The 24,134-nt window shown below is 41.9% G+C and overlaps 1 protein-coding gene across 3 annotated transcripts in view; it reads right to left on the reverse strand.

Moving 5' to 3' along the window:
• OTUD7A (OTU deubiquitinase 7A) overlaps nt 1-24,134 on the reverse strand; it is a 408,641-nt gene that overhangs the window by 44,945 nt on the left and 339,562 nt on the right. For all 3 annotated transcript variants that reach the window (XM_073618877.1, XM_073618876.1, XM_073618878.1), the window contains 2 exons: nt 13,113-13,240; nt 12,145-12,294 (listed from right to left, as the gene is read on the reverse strand). In XM_073618877.1, coding sequence (XP_073474978.1) covers nt 12,145-12,294; nt 13,113-13,240 — 278 coding nt within the window. The remainder of the gene's footprint in view (nt 1-12,144; nt 12,295-13,112; nt 13,241-24,134) is intronic.

A 24,134-nucleotide genomic window follows, 5' to 3' on the forward strand; every position in this document is an offset into this window, starting at 1 on the left:
TACAGGATTCAAACATCGTGTGCTAAAGCTAGTATCTGAATCAGCATAGATACAGAAACCAGAAACAAGAAACATATTTTTTAATAAAATTCACAGCCATCTTCACCACAAAGTGACAAATTTTATACTAAACTGCAAGGTCAGCCAGCTTGCCAGACACAGTAGTCACATGAAACTCTCAGACACGACCAATTACTACTACTTGTGTCCGTTTACACTCGCCTACCTCCAATCCGATCCGCTAAAAAAAACAAAAAACAGAAGGGTATCCGTCCCCTTTCGTCGGGGTGGATCAGAACGGAGGGAAATTGGGCTGTGTCCGTGTCTGCCTGCATATTCAGAGTAGACACGGACCTGCCATCCACCTGCTCTGCACATTGTGGCCCGAAACCGATTAACAAGTTGCTAAAGTGGCCCTTTCTCTTCAAAAGGTTGGGCACTCCTGACCTAGAGAGTACCATAGAGAGGAGAGAGGGGCAGCTACAACTTATAGTTTCAGGGCTTGTACAGGCTGCCGTTGGGACATTAGAGCTATACACATCACCCTGGAGCCTCCCTTCTCTGCTTTCATAGAGACAGTGCAGGGCAGATAGGGCTGTGAACACATCATCAGCAGAGGTGTGCACTGCTGGGAAAAAAGCCTGTCACCCCCTGCAGAGGAACCCGTCACCTGTACACACAGAAGCTAGGCTTCTGTGTGTAGAAGTGAAAGCAATGAGTGGTGGGCAAGGGGATAGCGCCGGAGGTGGCGGGACTCCGTTCCAGCACGTTCCCGGCTGAAAAAAAGCCCTGCCTGCCAGTATTTTCAATGGACCTCACAGAACCTCTGCCTGTATTTCCAATGCTGATCGTAAAATTCCTGCCAGGTTTTTCAGCATCATTATCAATACTTTCAATGGTATTCAACATATCCTTGCCAGGACTTCCAGTGCTCCCTGAAATTATATTGGATGTGTCCTCTGACCCAGAGGGGTATTTAGTCAACAGCCCCGGAAGTGGCTGGTGCTGTGTCTTTTTGTCAGCTACCCCACTTATGTAAAAGAGCTATGTTATACTTCTGATTGCCTCAACCCCTGCCTGAACCTGACTATTCTAATACAGATACCACAGTGTACATTCTCCACATTGTAGCCTTTTTTGACCCATCTCATCCCTTGCCGTGGGGCAATCTTGCGGGCCATGACCTGGTACCAGCATGCAGCCAAATCCATCTTCACCATCAGGAGCTTTAGTGAAAATAAGCTTGTACTTAGACTCCACACCTCTTGTGGGCCCCCTGTCATCTGCTGGGGGTTGTGGTCTTAAAAGGATGAAATTTGAGAAAAGCACAGTCCTTCATTTTCTAACTAAAAAAATTATATTTTTCCCACTTCAAAGAGCAATTACAAATCTACATCTATCACACAAGTAAGATACTTAAAACACACACAAAAAAACATATTGGCTTCCCACTGTAGTACACTGCAATAAGGTTCATTGTGGTTTGGTTGATTTACTAAAGCTAAATACACAGTTCACTTTGCTACTGAAGTTACACCCTGCAAGAGAATTTTCCCCAGATTTTAGTGAATGCTGTGAAACTTCACGTTTCAAAGAATACCCAATAATGTTCAAGGAAAAAAAAAACGGCATTTTAACTTGCACAAGATGGGATGATGGAAGTCAGCAGAGTTACACTAAGATCTGGGGGGAGATTCTTTTACAGAGTGCAACTGCACTTGCAAAGTGAACAGCCTATTTGCCTTTATTAGCTCAACCCCATGTGTCAAGCTGTTCAGTGATACAGTGATTCACTGATACAGCTGAATGTTTTTTTTTTTTATCCAAAATAAACTTTCAGAACTTTCAGAATTCACAATTCCCTCATTATGAGATAGGTGACCTACAAGCAATCAAATACAGTAACAAAGTCTGAAGGCCAGACAATAAAAATCTACAACATAGAATGATTGACATAGTGACCATGGAAGATAATATCTGTACCTATTATTTTTCTACAGTTTATCTCTAAAAAAAATTGAGCTTCCTTCATGGTATAACCTTTTAACTCAACTAGGGTGATTTTGCCACAATCTGGGGCATATAACTGACAAAATAAAGAACAAAGAACCTTGAGAACCTTTTGAAACATTACCAAATATGACAACTGATAATTTATTTACAAGTTCTACAGAACTAAGCATCTCTCTTCAAAGCACATCAAGATTATGTTACCAAACTATAAAATAAGCACTAAACACACTTTTTTTCAAATCATGACATATCATCAACACTTAAAAGAAAATTGCTGTTTTCTATGGATCTATTATTCCCCAAAGTTGCTTCTACATCTCAGAAACAAGCGATGCTGCAAGGCAGCATATTTCCAGAAAAGTATGAATATTTTAGGTCGACATCTTTTGTTTCACATTACAGTGCCTTGAAAAAGTATTCACACCCCTTGAAATTTTCCACATTTTGTCATGTTACAACCAAAAATGTAAACGTATTTTTTTGCGATTTTTATGTGATAGACCAACGCAAAGTGGCACATAATTGTGAAGAGAAAGGAAAATGATAAATGTTTTTCAAAATTGTTTACAAATAAATATGTGAAAGGTGTGGCGTGCATTTGTATTCAGCCCCCCTGAGTCAATACTTTGTAGAACCACCTTTCGTTGCAATTACAGCTGCATGTCTTTTTGGGGATGTCTCTACCAGCTTTGCACAGGTAGAGGTTGCAATTTTTGCCCATTCTTCTTTGCAAAATAGTCAAGCTCTGTCAGATTGGATGGAGAGTGTCTTGCCACAGAATCTCAATTGGGTTTAGGTCTGGACTTTGACTGGGCCATTCTAACACATGAATATTCTTAGATCTAAACCATTCCATTGCAGCTCTGGCTGTATGTTTAGGGTCATTGTCCTGCTGGAAGGTGAACCTCCACCCCAGTCTCAAGAGTTTTGCAGACTCTAACAGGTTTTCTTCTAAGATTGCCCTGTATTTGGATCCATCCATCTTCAAATCAACTCTGACCAGCTTCCCTGTCCCTGCTGAAGAAAGGCATCCCCACAACATGATGCTCTCACCACCATGTTTCAAGGTGGGGATGGTGTGTTCAGAGTGATGTGCAGCGTTATGCCTCATACACACGATCGGACTTTCCGACAACAAAACCGTAGAATTTTGTCCGAAGGGTGTTGGCCCAAACTTGTCTTGCATACACACGGTCACACAAATGTTGGCCAACAATTACGAACGTAGTGACGTACTGGACATACTACATGGTTTTTCACCAGCATAGCAGCTTCATTATTATCCCATTAAAGAACAAGAGAATTGTGCGCTGCATTTTGAGATTTCATAATTTGCCACGTCACGAATGTTAATTCTCCATTACGAATGCTAGTTTACAAGACCGACCGCTTCTGCTTCCGAGCATGCGTGTTTGTACTTTGGACTTTTGTCCGATGGACTTGTGTACTCACGATCGGAAAATCCGACAACAGACATTTGTTGGTGGAAAATTTGAAAACATGCTAGCCAACATTTGTTGGCGGAAAGTCCGACAATTGTCCCATGGAGCATACACACGGTCGGATTTTCCGCCAACAGCCTGACATCCAACATTTCCTGTCGGAAAGTCTGATCGTGTGTACGGGGCTTTAGTTTACCGACACAGGTAGCATTTTGCTTTTAGGCCAAAAAGTTTAATTTTGGTCTCATCTGACCAGAGCACCTTCTTCCACATGTTGGCACCAACATGGCTTCACGCAAATTGCAAACAGGACCTCTTATGGCTTTCTTTCAACAATAGGACAATAATAAAGGAATACTCCAGCGTTATCACTGAAGGTGAAAAGCAATGTGTAAAAACAAAACAAAAAACTAAACTGCTGCAAACGCCAATAGGTGAATCCGTGACCAATATAGTATGTGTATAATAAATGGTGCTGCGCTGTTATTTGAACTGTAGTGTAACCTATGTGCCAGAGGCTGTAAAGTAGAAAGTAATACTGAAACTGTGCACAAGGTGGCAGTAGAAACCAAACGTGTAAATGCAAAAAAACCTTCCAAATACAGCTGTGATGCGAGATATCCAAAGCAAACAAAAATTTTATATAGCAAGAAATAAATCAGTGCTCATAAGAATAAACATCAACATCTCAACTGATAAAGTGGAAAATAAATATTGTCTCTAAAATAATTCTGGGATTGCAGGTGTGAGGAGTGAAGAGTGGTGCTCCAATCTTAACCGCACAAACTATGAAGTAGTTTTCCTCCACCAAACACGGCGAGTAGAGTGGATGCCAAAGAGCTCGATTTTGGTCTCATCTGACCACGACACGTTCACCCAGTTCTCCTCTGAAACATTCAGATGTTCATTAGCAAACTTCAGACGGGCCTGGACATGTACTTTCTTGAGCAGGGGGACCTCGCGGGTGCTGTAGGATTTCAGTCCTTCACGATGTAGTGTGTTACCAATTGTTTTCTTGGTGACTATGGTCCCAGCTGCCTTGAGATCATTGACAAGATTCTCCACGAGGTGAGATCTTGCATGGAGCCCCAGACCGAGGGAGATTGACAGTTATTTAGTGTTTCTTCCATTTTCGAATTTTCACACCAACTGTTGGCATCCTCTCACCAAGCTGCTTGGCAATGGTCTTGTAGCCCCATTCCAGCCTTATGTAGGTCTACCATCTTGTCCCTGACATCCTTGGACAGCTCTTTGGTCTTGGTGGAGAAAATTGAATCTGATTGATTGCTTCTGTGGACAGGTATCTTTTATACAGGTAACAAGCTGAGATTAGGAACATTCCGTTTAAGAGAGTGCTCCTAATCTCAGCTCATTACCTGTATAGAAGACACCTGGGAGCCAGAAATATTGCTGATTGATAGGGGATCAAATACTTTTTTCACTCATTAAAATGCAAATCAACTTATTACTTTTTTGAAATGTGTTTTTCTGAATATTTTTGTTGTTATTCTGTCTCTCACTGTTAAAACAAACCTACCATTAAAATTATAGACTGATCATTTCTTTGTCAGTGGGCAAATGCACAAAATCAGCAGGGGATCAAATACTTTTTTTCCCTCATGTATCTGAGTAAAGGGGGCTGAATACAAATGCACGCCACACTTTCAGATATTTATTGGAAAAAAAACTGAAAACCATTTATCGTTTTTCTTTCAGTGGTAAAAGTGTCCTTCGCGCTAAGAGGATAATGTAGTGTAAAATGATGATGATAATAAATTGCAGCAAAATCTAAGTGTTCACAGCAACACAAAATAGTAATGATATCAAAAAAGTGATTTTGCGCAATGATCAATTGTGTAGAAAATGAAATGGGTCCTAATAGTGTACGTGCAGTGCACTAAGGATAAAACAATCTGTGAACAGCAAATCTGTGAACAACAATGAAGTGCGCTGTGTGATATATGTACACTCACTATAGGGACATAATAGTCTCACATATAGCAAATGTTAGGAGTCATCACAAAATAAAAATAAAAAATGTGCAAAAAGTCCCCAAATTTTGATAATAAAAAACAGTGAAGGGTTATATCACAAAAAGATCTATAGGAAAAAAAGGCAGTTACAATACAAATAAATATAATGTGAAAAAGTGGAGAAATTAAAGTCCATATAGCATATCCAATACTGCATAAAAAGTCTCTTGTATGTAAAATAATAGATGATTGAAGATTTTCTATTGAATGACTGGCTATTGATGTAATTGAATTAAATAACCCATAAAAATTCCATATAGTGACTTCTAGGTAAAGTCTCTCAGAACTCTCACCTTCCGGCTGGTAAATATTGGCATTTGAGATAACCAATCTAAAGATGTAATTGCTGATGAGTTCTGTCAGTGAAGCCCGTGGGTCTCTCTCTTGAATTCCTCCATCGTAATCTCCTAAAAATACTCCAATATTGCCACTCCAGTGGCAGGGGAGAGAAGGGGGGAAGAAAAAGAGAGGCCTCCACTAGTGTGATATCGTTTAAACAATAAGGGGATGTTTATTAAATATCTAAAATTGCACTCTTACATAAGTGATAGATAAAAAGGCAGAGTGAATAAAATGACAGTCTGGCGTTCTCAGCGCCCTCTCACTTGTCTTCCTGATGTGTGTATCGCTCCCTCATTTTTCTTTGACTTCACAATTATGTGCCACTTTGTGATGGTCTAACACATAAAATCCCAATAAAATACATTTACGTTTTTGGTTGTAACATGACAAAATGTGGAAAATGTCAAGGGGTATGAATAGTTTTTTAAGGCACTGTATATGGAATTATGGGTTGGGAGTAAACAATGTCTCGGGCTTTGTGGTTATTGGCAGTAATTAAAAATGATATACTATGGCACCTGTGGTCAGTAAAAGGAGGAAGAGTGCCCCATCACTGGAGTCAGTGGAAGAAATATTGCCCCCATCTTTGGGGCAATATATGCCTGGGCACACCCTAACCACTATGTGTGGTGCTGATTCCCCCTACTGCTCAGCCCCCCCCCCCCGCCCGTTGGCCCCCCACCCCACAGTGCATCTGGCTTCCCTCCTCTTCTTTCCTCCCCGGCTGCTGCGGGGTATGTTTTAGGATAGAGAGCAGGGGAAGAAGCTAGTAAATGTAACTTACCGACCCCCTTTTCTAAATGAGCACAGTGAATACAATCGCTCACTGTGTCCATTCATAACTGAAGCATAGTAAACTGTAGCATAGTAAATTGTATTTACTATGCTTCGGTTTGTGAATGAACAGAAAGCCACACAGCACAGAGTGCTTCCTATTCATTCACTGCCCCATGCAGCTGAGGCTGCAGAGAAAGGCATGTGTGTTTGAGCTTTGGGGTGCACACCCTATGGACCAGTATGGCGCACACCTCTGGCCCACTGTGCTATGTTCTCTGTTTGCACCTCCCCCAGTACAGACATTTTTGGTGCCCCCAACCCAGCACTAGGGATGCTGGGAACAAATATAAAATTCACTGGAATAACCTGAACGACCGCAACATACAGGGATATACAATGTAATACTGACATATAATCACACACATAGGTTGGACTTGATGGATTTGTGTCTTTTTTCAACCTCACCTACTATGTAATTATGTAACTATGTAACCTATTCCCTTACACTTATCATCAACCTTACACATAAGTAATAAACCTGAGGACAGGTTAACTCACCCCCTACAATTAACTGTTAATACCTAAAGTTGAAGTAAAGTAATGTTCAATCTCTATATTTGCAGACGATACTAATTTAAGCAGGGCAATAACTTCTCCACAAGATGTGGAAACCTTGCAAAAAGATCTGAACAAATTAATGGGGTGGGCAACTACATGGTAAATGAGGTTTAATGTAGAAAAATGTAAAATAATGCATTTGGGTGGCAAAAATATGAATGCAATCTATACACTAGGGGGAGAACCTCTGGGGGAATCTAACTCCAGAGATAAAACAATAATTCTCCCACTCTACAAGACTTTGGTCTGGCCTCCAGTTTGGGCACCAGTCCTCAGGAAGGATGTACTGGAAATGGAGTACAAAGAAGGGCAATAAAGCTAATAAAGGGTCTGGAGGATATTAGTTATGAGGAAAGGTTGTGAGCACTGAACTTATTCTTTCTGGAGAAGAGACACATGAGAGGGGATATGATTTCAATTTACAAATACCATACTGGTGACCCCACAATAGGGATAAAACTTTTTCGCGGAAGGGAGTTTAACAAGACACGTGACCACTCATTAAAATTAGAAGAAAAAAGAGGTTTAACCTTAAACTACGTAGAGGGTACTTTACTGTAAGAGCGGCAAGGATGTGGAATTCCCTTCCACAGGCGGTGGTCTCAGCGGGGAGCATCGATAGTTTCAAAAAGCTGTTAGATAAGCACCTGAACAACCACAACATACATGGATATACAATGTAATACTGACATATAATCACACACATAGGTTGGACTTGATGGACTTGTGTCTTTTTTCCAACCTAATCTACTATGTAACTATGTGCATTCAAATTCTTCATCTTTAGCACAAATCTGTCTTAAATCTTACAATAAACCAAATATCTCCTGGTTTGGACGTATGAACGTCATTAAGATGGATATATTACCTAAGTTACTCTAGACTTTTCAAAAAGTCCCACCATCAGGCTTTCTCTGCTGTCATTAAAGTCATACACAACTTCACATGACAACATAAGAAATTGTGAATTAAATATACCATTCTGAGGGGGGGGGGGGGGGTAGCGTTACCTTATACATCCCTGTACTTTCACACAGCCTTACTACTCAGGATTTTAGACTGGTATCATGGAAGATTTACCAAATTATAGACCACCTTGGAGGATTGTCTTATTAACCCAGACCTTACTTCTTTACCTTAGACAACTACCATGCACTGGCCCTCGAACGACACCTTACCACTACTAATCTCTGCCACTTTACAATTTTGGGACTCATATATTAGCAAGTGCTTGCTCCCTTCTAGGCCTAGTCCGACTCCTCTATTTGTTAGTACCACGTTCCCACTGACCCTCTCTCAACTACATTTCTCTCTTGGAAGGTAGAGGATACCATAATTTACAAAGGGTAAAATTTCTGCCCCTCCCACAGATACTTCCGACTTGTCACAATCCCTCCAGCGCGTGGCTTGAATATTCCCAATTGCAACAATATCTTGGGAACATGCTCCCTATGGACCTTCTCACCAGATTGTATACTGACTGAGCCCTTACTCTCCCAGTCCACCAGACCTGACCATTTTCCCTTGATGTATAAAATTCTGTTGAAAGAATGCTATCCACAAGGTCCACAGTTTATATCCGAATGGTAGCTTGAATTAGGCATTTCTTCTAATGAGTTGGATTGGACCAAGATACTGGCGTTTACATACAGTACATTTATTTCAAGCACAAGAGCTTAATTACAAAATTCTATCCAGGTGGTATTACTGTCCAACAGTTTCACATAATATAGATTCGTCCATTTCTGACACCTGCTGATGTTTGCTGGCCCCTCGTACCATGACGCATATATGGGGCACTTGTCCCCGGATCACTCCCTTCTGGGAAAAAAAAACACTTCAGCTTTATTATAAGCTTGTGGGTAATAAGATCCCTAACACCCCTCAATCACTTTGCTGTCAATGATGTCTGAATCTTACAAATGAAACAAAAAAAATCTTACTCTGACATTTCCTAACTTCAACACACACTGTGATTGCCAGAGATTGGCAAACACCTGACACTCCACCTCTAGTTGAATGGGCTTGTGAAATGGATTCCATTAGCCATATGGAACAACTGATCTCTTGGGAAAGGATAAATCTGATGCTAATAAGAAGCCGATGATGCCTACATGGTGGAATTATTTCAGATACTCTTCTAAATTTGTATCTTAAATGAATTTTAGTGCACACGAACACAATACAATAGCCATTTTTTTGGTAAAATGTAAAAGATGATGTTGCATCGAGTAAATAGATACCAAACATGTCAAGATTTAAAATGCCTATGAAATGGCAACAAGCTACAGTTCCTAAAATTATCCATGGGCGATGCTTTAAAAGCCATTACAGGTTTAGAGTTAAATGTGTGCTCTGGTGCTAGAATAATTGCTCTCACTCTGACGTTTGCAGCAATGCCTCACATGTGTGGTGCAATCACTTTTTACATAAGCGTACAGGACCTACACATGCAATTGCAGGTGAGCACAGGGAGATAGGAGGGCTTTACATTTTTTGAAAAACAATCCTTGTGATAGATTGGGCAGAGACAGGTACTTTGTATGAAGAGATCAGGGGTCTTTTAGACTACTGATCTCTCCTCTGCTCTCTAAGGCAGCTGCTTCTCTGGTTGTATGTGCCAGGAAAACACAACACTGAAACTGTAAGTTATACACCAACAACACTGATGCCGCATACACACGGGCGGACTTTTCGACCGGACTGGTCAGATGGACTTTCCGACGGACTTTTGAGGGACTTCCGATGGACTTTTGAACGAACGGACTTGCCTACACACGATCACACCAAAGTCTGATGGATTTGTACGCGATGACGTACGACCGGACTAAAATAAGGAAGTTGATAGCCGGTAGCCAATAGCTGCCCTAGCGTGGGTTTTCGTCCATCGGACTAGCATACAGACGAGTGGATTTTTCGACTGGAGTCCGTCAGACAAATGTGAAACATGTTCCAAATCTAAAGTCCGTCAGATTTTTGACCAAAAAAGTCCGCTGCAGGTCCGGAGCCCACACACGGTCGGATTTTCCGCCGGATTCGGTCCGTCAGACCAGTCTGGTCGAAAAGTCCGCCCGCGTGTACACGGCATAAGAGAGCGCTGATTTCTAATAACACTGGTGTGCATTCAGACCCACCATAACCTTGTTGGTCTATTCCAACGGCACTGGTCAATATCACAGGATAACATGTACTGCTCTTTTTTACTCCCTGTGCATATTTCAAGTTAAAGCCTGACTCTAGCCAAACTTTCAATTTAGGTCTTGGAAAAAGTGGAGAAAATTTAAAGCGGAAGTAAACCCATCCATAAAACTGTTTCATTTCCAGTATGTGCCGGAAATGTAAACACTACCATTGGTTGTGCTCTCGACCAAACTGTCAAGCCATCCAATGGCTGGTGTCTAAACCGATCACATGTGCAGCATCATGGCAGTTGTAGATTAAACAGAGGCAAAGATGGCAGCTTCCTTGGCTGAAAACGATAAGGGGGTTTACTTACACTTTAAGATTTCTGTCTGTGACCCCATTGAGAAGATTTGCCCTCACTTCCCATCCATGTGAGAGCCATACAAAAGAATGGGGGGAGTGGCTTTCACTGGGACAGGAAGAAAAAGAAATAAAAACATTGTCAGAAGATCTAATCCATCACCACGCTAATAAAATTTGTTTTTGTTTTTTCCTCTGTCTTTTAAATGCACAGTTTTCCTCTTACTTCCTGTGCTGACAGGAACTGACTCGCCGAAAGGAACTCACATGGCAATAAAAACCTGGCAAAGGCTCTAACTATACCCAACACTATTTTATTTTTAAAATCACTGGAATTAGACTTTACAGAGGAATTGAATCCCCCCCCCCCAAAAAAAAAATGCTGACAGGTAGGGTTTTTATGACAGAAGACATCCTGGATGGGAGTGATGTTATTACGGCTTGGCCATTCAAGTGGTCGAACAGAGTGAACCCGGAAGGAAGACCAGAAGAAGATGGAAGCGCCCATGACAGGGAAGAGCTCTGACAGCGCAGTGCTGGAGGGCATCTTTTGACAGGTAAGTCTGCCATAATGTGCGGTGCATACTAGTACATTATGGCATAAAGGTCTCGTGAAGGGGGGAATTTAATAATAAAAAATAAAAAAAAGCAGAGTTTAATTTAGCTTTAACTTTCAACTGTAAAACATTTACACATTGGAGAGATGATATTTTTTTAGAGATTCAGAATGACCACACACATAAAAACTAACAAAAGCACAAGCTAGAACCGAAACCATTTAGCATACTTTAATTAGCATTTCTTCCTTCATTAAAGAGGAGCTCCAGTCTGGAAAGAAAAAAATAAAAGTCAGCAGCTACAAATACTGTAGCTGCTGATTCTAAATTTAAGGACAGGGATTCCACGATGTCGGTACCCCGAGCTGATTCGTCAGTCGTGCATGCACCAGCATTGTACGTAAGGGAAACCGGCAGTGAAGCCTGCGTGAGTAGTGCTGTGCTTTTTGAATGGTCCTGCTGTCTTCTGGGACCTGTGTATGTCCCAGAAGGCAGCGGGGGGAAGAAGGAGGGGCCGGAAATGTCTCAGATCGCCGATCTTACCCGGAAGTGGGAGCGGGTACCTGTCAAAACCAGGTACCCGCTCCTCCTCCTCCCCAAAAAGTGCCAAATGTGGCAGTGGAGGGGGGGGAGGGTGCGAACAAGTGGAGCTTCCCCTTTTGGGTGGAGCTTCGCTTTAAGATAAACCTAACAGACAAAATGTGTACTATTATTCTGGAAATCAAACTAAACTATGAACAAATATGTTAAAACAAGGTGTTGAAAAAATGATACATCAAATCTCCATTCTACAGAATCTATCACAGAAAACGTAAATATAATCAAGGGATTAGATTTTGTGGTTGTCAAACTTTCCTAACAAAGGATCGGTACTCCTACCTTGTTCACGTTGTTGATCTTTCTGCTCCATGGACACCAGAGCTGAAAAATGAGCTTGATCGTAGGCCAGGACCAGTGGTGAGCAGTGACATCTATTAGGAGGGACTTCAAGGGGTAAGTAAATTCCACCAAATGGGATAGGTGCAAAGGCTGAAAAAGCACAAATCCGGTTAAAAATAAAGCTTTAAAGCTATCTCAGTAGGTCAAATGCTACCTAAACAGTAACTAAATTCATGCTGAGAAGAAGACTGGAGATAATATAAGAAATGATCTGTGTTGAGTATAACAACCAATCAGATTCTGGGTTTCATTTTCCCAGAGCAGGTTGGAGAATGAAAGCTAACATCCAAATGGCTGCTAGGGTCAACACTTTTTTTTCTATTTAGCAGGCATCAATCAAGTCTGTAAGTTTAAACCTACATGTCTTTGACAAGAAAAAGTCAAATTCAAGTTTCAATATTTAGCACAGTGGAAGACAGGGAATTCCAATAAAAATATATAAATAGACCTTTTTTTTGTATAACCCGAAGCGCCGTCAGCTCAAATACATCACATGCAGTCACTTCTCAAGGGCAAATGCCTATCTATCTCTGCTCTTACATGACAAAGTGTCACATACATTCTAGATAGAAAAAAGTTTAAAAATAATGTTGTTTTTTCCAATGAATTTTCCGGTGGTCAAAGATGAAGATCAAAGATACAAGGAAAGTCACCTCTGTGATAAATGCAAGTACCATTTCAAGGTAACCTTCATAATTCACTGTTATTTCAGTAGTATTTTCCTAAGCTATTGACATTCTGCGTAACGTTAACTGTTGGGCAATGGGTCGAGACATCTTATTTCCAAAAAAAGCCCACGTGTTTTCCACAGTTTGCCTGTGACATAATAATCTTTGCAAAGAGTAACAAAAAGTTACAGGGCTAACTGAAAAAAAAATTCAAAATTATAAAATGGCTTTTACATGTACCTTCTCCTCCAGAGTCACGAAGCATTGTATCAGCCACAACAACTATTGGTCTTCTTAGTATATGAGCAAGGACAAAGACATGGAATTCTTCTAAACTTTCATACACGGGATCCTCTGCATTGTCAACTCTAAGGAAATATAATTAACAAATGCAAAAAACATAAGTTAATAGTTTTCTGCTTTATACTGCCTACAATTTTTTTTCCAAAAGACAATCGGTCTGTGAAATCAATTATAGTTAAAAGTCATATGAGAAGGGAAGAAGAAGTGACATTTTATCATGCACAAACTTCACTGAGGCCCACTGCAGACACCCTATATCACACATAATCTTGTACCATTATATCAAAATTTTTTTTATGTGAGTACTACCTTCTGGATGCATGATGTTAACAAGTTAGCACATTTTAAAAGGCATTGGGAGTAAAATGAAATGCCTGCTAGGTCCAGAAATACAGAACATGCAACTCGTTCTTTTTTTTGTCCGAGAGTGCATGCTGGGTGACAGGGCAACTAAGCAAAAGTTCTTAGGCTTGTATAAGTTCTATCAGAGTGACTTGGAGCTCACATGGTACTTCTTCTCCTTGTCAATCAAGCACAGTGGTACCATGATCATTAAACCAGGTATTGGTACGTTTGGCAGTGTGGGCAGGTGCCAAGTCCTGATGGAAAATGAAATCAGCATCTCCAAAAAGCTGGTCAGCAGAGGGAAGCATGAAGTGCCCTAGAATTTCCTGGTAGAGGGTTGCGCTGATAAAACACAGTGGACCAACACCAGAAGATGACATGGCTCCCCATATCATCAATGACTGTAAAAACTTCACAGTGGACCTCATGCAACTTGGATTCTGTGCCTCTCCACTTGTTTCCAAATGAAATGCAAAATTTTCCACAGTTCGTGATGATTTGGGGAGCTATGTCATCTGCTGGTGTTGGTCCACTGTGTTTTATCAAGTCCAAAGTCAGCGAAGCCCTCTACCAGGAAATTCCAAAGCACTTCATGCTCCCCTTTGCTGACCAGCTTTATGGAGATGCTAATTTCATTTTCCAGCAGGACTTTGTGGGGGGGGGGGGGATGGGAAAACCTCCAAGTGTAGTATGGGGGATACCCCCTCTCTCTCACCCCCCTCTCTTTCTCTCTCTCACCTCCCCTCTCTCTCTCAACCCCCCCTCTCTCCCCCACCTCTTATCCCCTCTCTCTCTCCCTCACCTCTCCCCCCTCCCTCTCTCGCCCCTCCTCTCACCCCTTTCTCTCTCTCTCAGCCCCCTCTCTCACTCCCCTACCTCTCTCCCCTCCCTCACCCCTCTCTCACTCCCCCACAGTATTTGCCACTGTGCAGCAGTATCCAGACCTACGCCTCGGGTTACTTCTAATATGTATTCTTCTGAGTCTCCCACATACACAAGAAAAATGCTCCCATAGTGTGATAACGTTGCCAAAAGCTTTATTAAGCATAAGCAGTAAAAAACATACAACTGTTTGGTACATGTAAGCAATAATATGAGGAAAATATTGCACTTAGTGAAACTAATAGAAAGTAGCAGCAGCTCAAAAGTGAGATACACACATATATACAAACAATAATAATAATGGAACTGCGCTGAAAATTGATATTGTGATAAGCTGGTCTATCGCACAAATTTAGAATTAGGTAAATCCAAATTTGATTATAACACACCAAAGTGTAAACAATATAAGGATAGAGAAAAGTCCATAAATAGCGAAACATAAATGAACTCTTGAGTTGTCTTCAAACCACCACCATGAATCCGTGCACTGTGGTGGTAGTGCATGGATTCATGGTGGTGGTTTGAAGACAACTCAAGAGTTCATTTATGTTGGTGTGTTATACACACTTTGGTGTGTTATAATCAAATTTGGATTTACCTAATTCTAAATCTGTGTGATAGACCTGCTTATCACAATATAAATTTTTAGCTCAGTTCCATTATTATTATGGTATATGTAAGCGTTTGTTTAAAAACAGGAAGCCTGGACAATTCACGATCCACGGCTTCAAACTGGAAGTGACGCAAAGATGCCAGAAGCTCCGCCCAGGGGTGTCACTAGCATATTTGCGTCACTTCCGGTTTGAAGCCGTGGATCGTGAATTGTTCCGGCTTCCTGTTTTTTAAACAAACGCTTACATATACCAAGTGTGTTTTTTTACTGCTTATGCTTACTAAAGCTTTTGGAAATGTTATCACACTATGGGAGTATTTTTCTTCTGTATGTGGGAGACTCAGAAGAATACATATTAGGAGTAACCCGACACGTAGATTCGGATACTGCTGCACAGTGGCAAATACTGTGAATGTGCAATACCCCTTTGAGGGGTAAGTATTTCTGGTGAGTGCATTACCATTAGGAGCACTGTAAGGAAGCCCAGCGGAGACCGTATTGAAGAGCACTTGTCACTTTGGAATATTATATGTTTCATAAGGACTGTATATGGTGATCGAATTGAAGAGCACCTGTCACTTTGGAATATTACATGTTTTATAAAGACTGTATATATTAATGTGTTTTTAGAAGAAAACACACACACCATTGAAGAGCACTGGTCATTTTGGACTTTTAGATCAGCATTGGGCACATCAATCAATTGATTTTGTACCACTTTTTTATGATTGCACTGTTTGCACAATAATGCCGCGTACACACGGTCGGAATTTCCAACAACAAATGTTCGATGGGAGCTTGTCGGAAATTCCAACCGTGTGTAGGCTCCATCGGACATTTTCCGTCGGAATTTCCAACAAACAAAATTTGAGATTCGGAATTTCCGACAACATTTGTGTGACCGTGTAAGACAAGTTTGAGCCAACATCCTCGAAAAAAAAACACGGATTTAGTTGTCGGAATATGTGATCGTGTGTACGCGGCATTAGTATGTTTAGCACCAGTCACTTTTAATAACACACTCAAGATTGTTTAGATATACAAGTCACTGGTTAGGATTGTGAATTCGGAGCACTCCAAAAAAAATCCTAGGATTTAATAACAGTGCCACACCTACTAAATTGATCCTTTAATCTCTATATCCCACCTAGATGTATCTGTAGGGGCAGCAGTTCCCATAAATCAATTTATTTAGCCATTTTGCGTTGAACCACCCATAACCTTTTTTCCAAGATGCCCAGTCTGAATACTATGCTTTTGGACACTAGCGGTAAACTCCTTCTGATGTGTACAAATTGTGACACTAATGGCTGCCACAGTTCACACAATTTGTAATTGCTCTTTGCACTATGAAATAAAGGTCTCAGTCTGAGCGGCATGTGCTGCCGCAGCTGCAGAGGAAGTCTCTCTCTACAACCCCAGATAGCAAAGTCAACAAGCTTTATAAAGAAAAGCATCATTATAGAATCTGCCCACAAGCAACAAAAGGGATTCTGAGAAATGTGGCTCCATAAGCAATCCCAGCACACTGGTCTTATTCATCATATACATCCATTAGTAAACAATTTATTTTTCCCATAAGGGTATGTCTGTTTTATAATAATGCAGAACAATATTCTCCGGAGCCTGTTACACTCTTTATTACAGTTAATCTGAGGCATTTAAAAATACATTTTGCCCGAGATTTAATGAATGCATATATAATAGCGGCTGCTAAGCTAATTCTTTCAAGCAAGTGAAAATTGATTCAGAAAAAAAAAAAAAAAAACATACAATCAGGAGGCAGATACTGAAAAGCAGAGCTGAGGCCAAGCAGGGTGTTTGATGGTAATCATGCTCTGCTGATTGCATCTGAGGAATTCATTCAGCTGCTTCTGTCACTGGTTTCTTCCTGGTCCTAAACAATTTCACAATTATTATTTGTGCCGGATCTGATTCTGCATCTCTAACAACCAAGATCAAGACCGCCAATCACTCTCTGACTCAGTGCTCAGTACAGCCAACTCATTCTCCTCAAGTCAGGTATGGAAATCAGCCTTCCCAATGCCCAAGCATAGGTATGTTTCACCGATAATCAAGTAGGTAAGGCCAAATTTGAATTTTTACCAAAGAAACATATTTCTTCTTCAAAAAAGATAGCTGAGATATAACTCATATTTGATTAATCGCTCATCCAGATGCTACTGGCTGGTAACTCTTCAGCAATCAGATTCCCTACATAGATTTCCACAGGAAAGTCCTAGTGTGAGTCCATTCAAGGTTCTTATTACAAAGTTTAACTAAACCTACATCATAAAAAAAATCAATATATGCTGTATTACACCCAGGTCATACTCAGTCACTATGAGATTTGTTTTCTGCAAAAAATCTGGTTGATCCTGCTGCTCTCTATCTCCCCTTCTGTCCAAGTCCCCAATTCAGCTAGGGATTTTGCAGAGCAGCGTTGGCAGCGCTGCACATGCTCTGTTTTCAGTGAGTTTCTATGCTGAGCATTTCCTTCCTATCACATCTGAGCAGCCCATGTGACTATAGAATCACACATGTGACTGTATACACAGTGGTAAATGACAGCCCACTCCCTCCCTCCTCCTCCATGTCCCCTAACCAACTAAACACAATGGGGCGGGATATTGCATGAAGATTAATGGAGGCTTCACCTCCCTCTTATTCTAAGACACATGCTGGAGGGGCGTGACGTGGTAGAAATCCGCCCACACCATGTTATTGCCAAAAAAACAATAAAGATTTGATTTCAAATAAATATTTGTATGACAATTTAAAACAGTTTATTGATAATAATGATTTATATTTCCCTCTGTATTCCAAAGGTTGTTTTTTAATTTTTTTTTAAATTTTGAATATGTGACCAGAAGAGGACTAGAAACTCCTCCCGCCACTGTTTTCCTGCAGACAGGCTGGGAAAGATCTGGGTCATATACTGGGTGTATATCAATTAAGAAAAGGTACTTAGATGTTTATTAACCACTTGCCGACCGCCTCACCACGATATACGTCGGCAGAATGGCACGGGCAGGCAGAATCACGTACCTGTACGTGATCTGCCTCCCGTGGGCGGGTTGGACCCCCCCCGGTGCCAGAGGCGGCCGGCATTTGTTCCCAGGCGATCAGAGGTGAGGGGGAGGCCATCCATTCGTGGCCACCCCCTCGCGATCGCTCCCGGCCAATGAGATAATTCCTCTGCCTCTGTAATGTAAACAGAGGCAGAGGAAGTGATGTCCTCTCTCCTCGAGCCGGTCTTTTCGTTCCGGCGCAGAGGAGAAAAGACATCAATGTGAGTTTGCACAACACTACACTAACAGTAGAACACGCAGGCACACTTTTCACCCCCCAGTCACCCCCCTGTACCCCCTGTCACAGTGACACCAATAGCAGTTTGGTTTTTTTTGCATTGGTGTCAGTTTGTGACAGTTATAAGTGTTAGGGCAGTTAGGGTTAGCCCCCTTTAGGTCTGGGGTACCCCCTTTAGGTCTAGGGTACCCCCCTAACCCCCCCTAATAAAGGCTAACCCCTTGATCACCTCCCATCGCCAGTGTCACTAAGCGTTTGTTTTTCTGATCGCTGTATTAGTGACACAGGTGACGCTAGTTAGGGAGGTAAGTATATAGGTTCGCCGTCAGTGTTTTATAGCGACAGGGACCCCCATATACTACCTACTACAGGTTTTAACCCCCTGATTGCCCCCTAGTTAACCCTTTCACCAGTGATCACCGTATAACTGTTACGGGTGACGCTGGTTAGTTAGTTTGTTTTTTATAGTTTTAGGGCACCCACCGTTTATTCCCTTATAACGGTTTAACCCCTTAATTGCCCGGCGGTGAAATAAGTTACGTTTTTAGGGTCAGATAAGGTCTGCGTCGCCCCAGGCAGCGTCAGGTTAGCGCCAGTACCGCTAACACCCACGCACGCAGCATACACCTCCCTTAGTGCTATAGTATCTGAACAGATCTATACTAGCGTCCCTAGCAGTTTAGGTTCCCATAAACACAGTGTTAGCGGGATCAGCCCAGATACCTGCTAGCACCTGCGTTTTGCCCCTCGGCCCAGCCCTGCCCAACCCACACAAGTGCAGTAACGATCGATCACTGACACTTACAAAACACTAAGCACATAACTGCAGCGTTCGCAGAGTGTCAGGCCTGTTCCCTGCGATCGCTAACAGTTTTTTGGTAGAGTTTTGAATCGGTCGCTAAAAGTCAGGAGCTTTTTTGACTGAGTCTCACTAGTGTACCCCTAAATTTAGAGCCCAAAATGGCAAATCGAAGGTACACTAGTGAAGAGGCCTACACGTTTCTGAGCATGACAGATAGTGAAGAGGAAGTCACTCATCTGTCAGATTCAGGCTCAGAATACGATCCTGTAGAGGACAGCGGCTCCATGACAGATAGCTCTGACGATGGAGTAGTGGTACCTGCCAAGGTCAGGCTTACCAGAGCCCAAACTTCTTCTTCTGTCCTTGATGTGCAAGAACCGCAGGTCCCTCATATGGAGCAGAGCAGTACTAGCGCCGCTATTCCTTCTGGTGAACTGGCAAGCACCAGCGGCCTAGTACAACCTGGTCGTATATCCAGCACTGCAGTAACACTTGGTAACGTGGCGAGTCCCATAAGTGCAGTTCAAGCTGGCGAGGTGGCAAGCACTAGTAGTGTCCCGCTGCCACCAAGAAGACGAACACAGGCCCATCGTGCCCATAGTGCCCTTCCTGCTGCATTCGCCAATCCAAATTGGGAACCCACCAGTTCTGCAGCACCCGTACTTCCCCCATTCACTGGCCAACCCGGAATTCAGGTGGAAACAGTTGATTTTACGCCACTGGATTTTTATTTGCTGTTTTTCACCGAAGATCTCTATAGATCTATTGTGGACCAAAGCAATTTATACGCTGGTCAACACATCGCCACTATTCCCCAGTCCTCCCTTGCCAGAGATTGGAGACCAATTACGGTCTCCGAATTTAAGATCTTTCTGGGCCTTTCCCTCAACATGAGCATAACCAAAAAGAGTGAGTTGCGGTCATATTGGTCTACTGTCCCTGATTAAATTTTCTGGCCGCTTGTCATTCAAACAGTACCTTCCCAGCAAGCGTGCCAGATACGGGGTCAAGATGTATAAGCTCTGTGACAGGGCCACAGGCTATACATGTAGTTTTATGGTTTACGAGGGCAAAGATAGTCACGTAGAGCCGACAAACTGCCCTGACTCCATAGGAAGCGCTGGCAAGATTGTGTGGGACTTGGTATCACCCTTTTTCGGAAAGGGGTACCACTTGTACGTGGACAATTATTACACGAGCGTGCCACTTTTTAGTCACCTTTTTGATCAACAGATTGGAGCATGTGGCACCGTGTGACCTAATCGCCGGGGCTTTCCCCAGCGGCTTGTAGATTCCCGTCTTAGGCTGGGGGAGAGAGCCTGCTTGCAGTGTAATAACTTGCTCGCTATGAAGTGGAGGGATAATAAGAATGTTTTCGTTCTTATCTCCCTTCATGCAGACACGTCGGTCCAAATGACTATGGCGACTGGTGTTGTGGAGAAACCCCTCTGTGTCCACGAATATAACCAAAATAGGGGAGGGGTGGACCTCAACGACCAGTTGTTGGCGCCGTACCTAATTGCCCCTAAGGCCAGACGCTGATACAAAAAAGTGTCTGTTTATTTATTTCAATTGGCTTTGCTGAACGCTCATGTGCTATACAGAGCTTCAGGACGGATTGGATCCTTCCTTAAATTCCAGGAAGAGATCGTCAGAGCCCTTCTGTATCCAGACGGTGCTCCACCTCACCTTCCCCAACCAAATGCAGTAAGTCGGCTGCATGAGAGGCATTTTCCTTATGTCCTCCCGAGTACCCCTACCCAACGAGCCCCCCAAAGAAGATGTCGTGTCTGCAGCAAGCGTGGATATAGGCGTGACACCCGGTATTATTGTGCCTCCTGTCCTGACAATCCTGGTCTATGCATTGGTGAATGTTTTGAACGCTACCATACACTAGTTAAGTTTTAGCATAGGGTACAGCATTGCACAGACTAGGACACACTTTCACAGGGTCTCCCAAGATGCCATCCCATTTTGAGAGACCTAAACCTGGTACCAGTTACAAAAGTTAAAGTTACTAAAAAAAGTGTAAAAAAATAAAATAAATAAAAACACAAAAAAAATATAAAATAAAAAAACCCAAAAATAGTTGTCGTTTTATTGTTCTCTCGCTCTCTCCCTCTCTATTGTTCTGCTCTTTTTTACTGTATTCTATTCTGCAATGTTTTATTGTTATTATGTTTTACCATGTTTGCTTTTCAGATATGCAATTTTTTTATACTTTACTGTTTACCGTGTTTTGTTGGTAACCATTTTTTTGTTTTCAGATACGCCATTCAGCTGCAGAGCGGATTAATTTATCTTGACAGCAACAGCGTTTGCTCCCACGATACATAAAGCCGTGACTCCAGCGCTGTCGGAGGTGATTTCACCACCACAGTTACATACTTCAGCATATATGCCGAAGCATGGGGGCAGCAGTGGGTGGAGGAGCGATTTGCTCCTGCTTTTTGTTGGAGGATGCCCCTATGCTTCGGCATATATATATTTTAGGCACAGGTTGCGTTAAATGTTTTATTTTTACTATGTTTTTTTTTGTATTTGCTTTGCATGTATGGTAAGTCTTACTGTTATATAACTGCCTTACATGTTATGCCCCCATGCTTCGGCATATATATACGGTGCATGTATGCCCATCATTAGAAGTGGGTGGATGAAGGGAGGTATTACCCACCGATCAATCTCTTTTTTTCGTTCAGCCCACAGGCTGCATGAAAAAAAAGTTTACAATATATGCCCAACAAAGACCAGCAACGTACTGGTATGTTGCTGGACTTTGAGTGGTTATACCAGAATGATGCCTGCAGGTTTAGGTATCATCTTGGTATCATTCTTTTCAGCCAGCGGTCGGCTTTCATGTAAAAGCAATCCTAGCGGCTAATTAGCCTCTAGACTGCTTTTACAAGCAGTGGGAGGGAATCCCTCCCACCATCTTCCATGTTTTTCTCTGGCTCTCCTGTCCCAACAGGGAACCTGTGAATGCAGCCGGTGATTCAGCCAGCTGACCATAGAGCTGATCAGAGACCAGAGTGGCTCCAAACATCTCTATGGCCTAAGAAACCGGAAGCTATGAGCATTTCATGACTTAGATTTCGCCGGATGTAAACAGCGCCATTGGGAAATTGGGAAAGCATTTTATCACACCGATCGTGGTGTGGTCAGATGCTTTGAGGGCAGAGGAGAGATCTAGGGTCTAATAGACCCCAGTTTTTTCAAAAAAGAGTACCTGTCACTACCTATTGCTATCATAGGGGATATTTACATTCCCTGAGATAACAATAAAAATGATTAAAAAAAAAAATGAAAGGAACAGTTTAAAAATAAGATAAAAAAGCAAAAAAATAATAAAGAAAAAAAAAAAAAAAAAAAAAAAAAGCACCCCTGTCCCCCCCTGCTCTCGCGCAAAGGCGAACGCAAGCGTCGGTCTGGCGTCAAATGTAAACAGCAATTGCACCATGCATGTGAGGTATCACCGCGAAGGTCAGATCGAGGGCAGTAATTTTAGCAGTAGACCTCCTCTGTAAATCTAAAGTGGTAACCTGTAAAGGCTTTTAAAGGCTTTTAAAAATGTATTTAGTTTGTCGCCACTGCACATTTAAGCGCAATTTTAAAGCATGTCATGTTTGGTATCCATGTACTCGGCCTAAGATCATCTTTTTTATTTCATCAAACATTTGGGCAATATAGTGTGTTTTAGTGGATTAAAATTTTAAAAAGTGTGTTTTTTCCCAAAAAAAATGCGTTTGAAAAATCGCTGTGCAAATACTGTATGAAAAAAAAAAAAAATAAACACCCACCATTTTAATCTGTAGGGCATTTGCTTTAAAAAAATATATGTTTGGGGGTTCAAAGTAATTTTCATGCAAAAAAAAATTATTTTTTCATGTAAACAAAAAGTGTCAGAAAGGGCTTTGTCTTCAAGTGGTTAGAAAAGTGGGTGATGTGTGGCATAAGCTTCTAAATGTTGTGCATAAAATGCCAGGACAGTTCAACCCCCCCCCCCCCAAATGACCTCATTTTGGAAAGTAGACACCCCAAGCTATTTGCTGAGAGGCATGTAGAGTCCATGGAATATTTTATATTGTGACACAAGTTGCGGGAAAAAGACAAATTTTTTTTTTGCACAAAGTTGTCACTAAATGATATATTGCTCAAACATGCTATGGGAATATGTGAAATTACACCCCAAAATACATTCTGTTGCTTCTCCTGAGTACGGGGATACCACATGTGTGAGACTTTTTGGGAGCCTAGCCGCGTACGGGACCCCAAAAACCAAGCACCGCCTTCAGGCTTTCTAAGGGCGTAAATTTTTGATTTCACTCTTCACTGCCTATCACAGTTTCGAAGGCCATGGAATGCCCAGGTGGCACAAACCCCCCCCAAATGACCCTATTTTGTAAAGCAGACACCCCAAGCTATTTGCTGAGAGGTATAGTGAGTATTTTGCAGACCTCGCTTTTTGTCACAAAGTTTTGAAAATTGAAAAAAGAAAAAAAACATTTTTTTTCTTGTCTTTCTTCATTTTCAAAAACAAATGAGAGCTGCAAAATACTCACCATGCCTCTCAGCAAATAGCTTGGGGTGTCTACTTTCCAAAATGGGGTCATTTGGGGGGGTTTGTGCTATCTTGGCATTTTATGGCCTTCGAAAGTGTGATAGGTAGTGAGGAGTGAATCAAAAATTTACGCCCTTAGAAATCCTGAAGGTGGTGATTGGTTTTTGGGGCCCCGTATGCAGCTAGGCTCCCAAAAAGTCCAACACATGTGGTATCTCTGCACTCAAGAGAAGCAGCAGAATGTATTTTGGGGTGCAATTACACATATGCCCACGGCATGTTTGAGCAATATATCATTTAGTGGCAACTTTTTTGCAAAAAAAAAAAAAATTGTCACTTTCCCGCAACTTGTGTCAAAATATAAAATATTCCATGGACTCAACATGCCTCTCAGCAAATAGCTTGGGGTGTCTACCTTCCAAAATGGGGTCATTTGGGGGGGTGGGTTTG

The sequence above is a fragment of the Aquarana catesbeiana genome, linkage group LG03 (genome assembly GCF_042186555.1).
Source record: "Aquarana catesbeiana isolate 2022-GZ linkage group LG03, ASM4218655v1, whole genome shotgun sequence".
Lineage (NCBI taxonomy): Eukaryota > Metazoa > Chordata > Amphibia > Anura > Ranidae > Aquarana > Aquarana catesbeiana.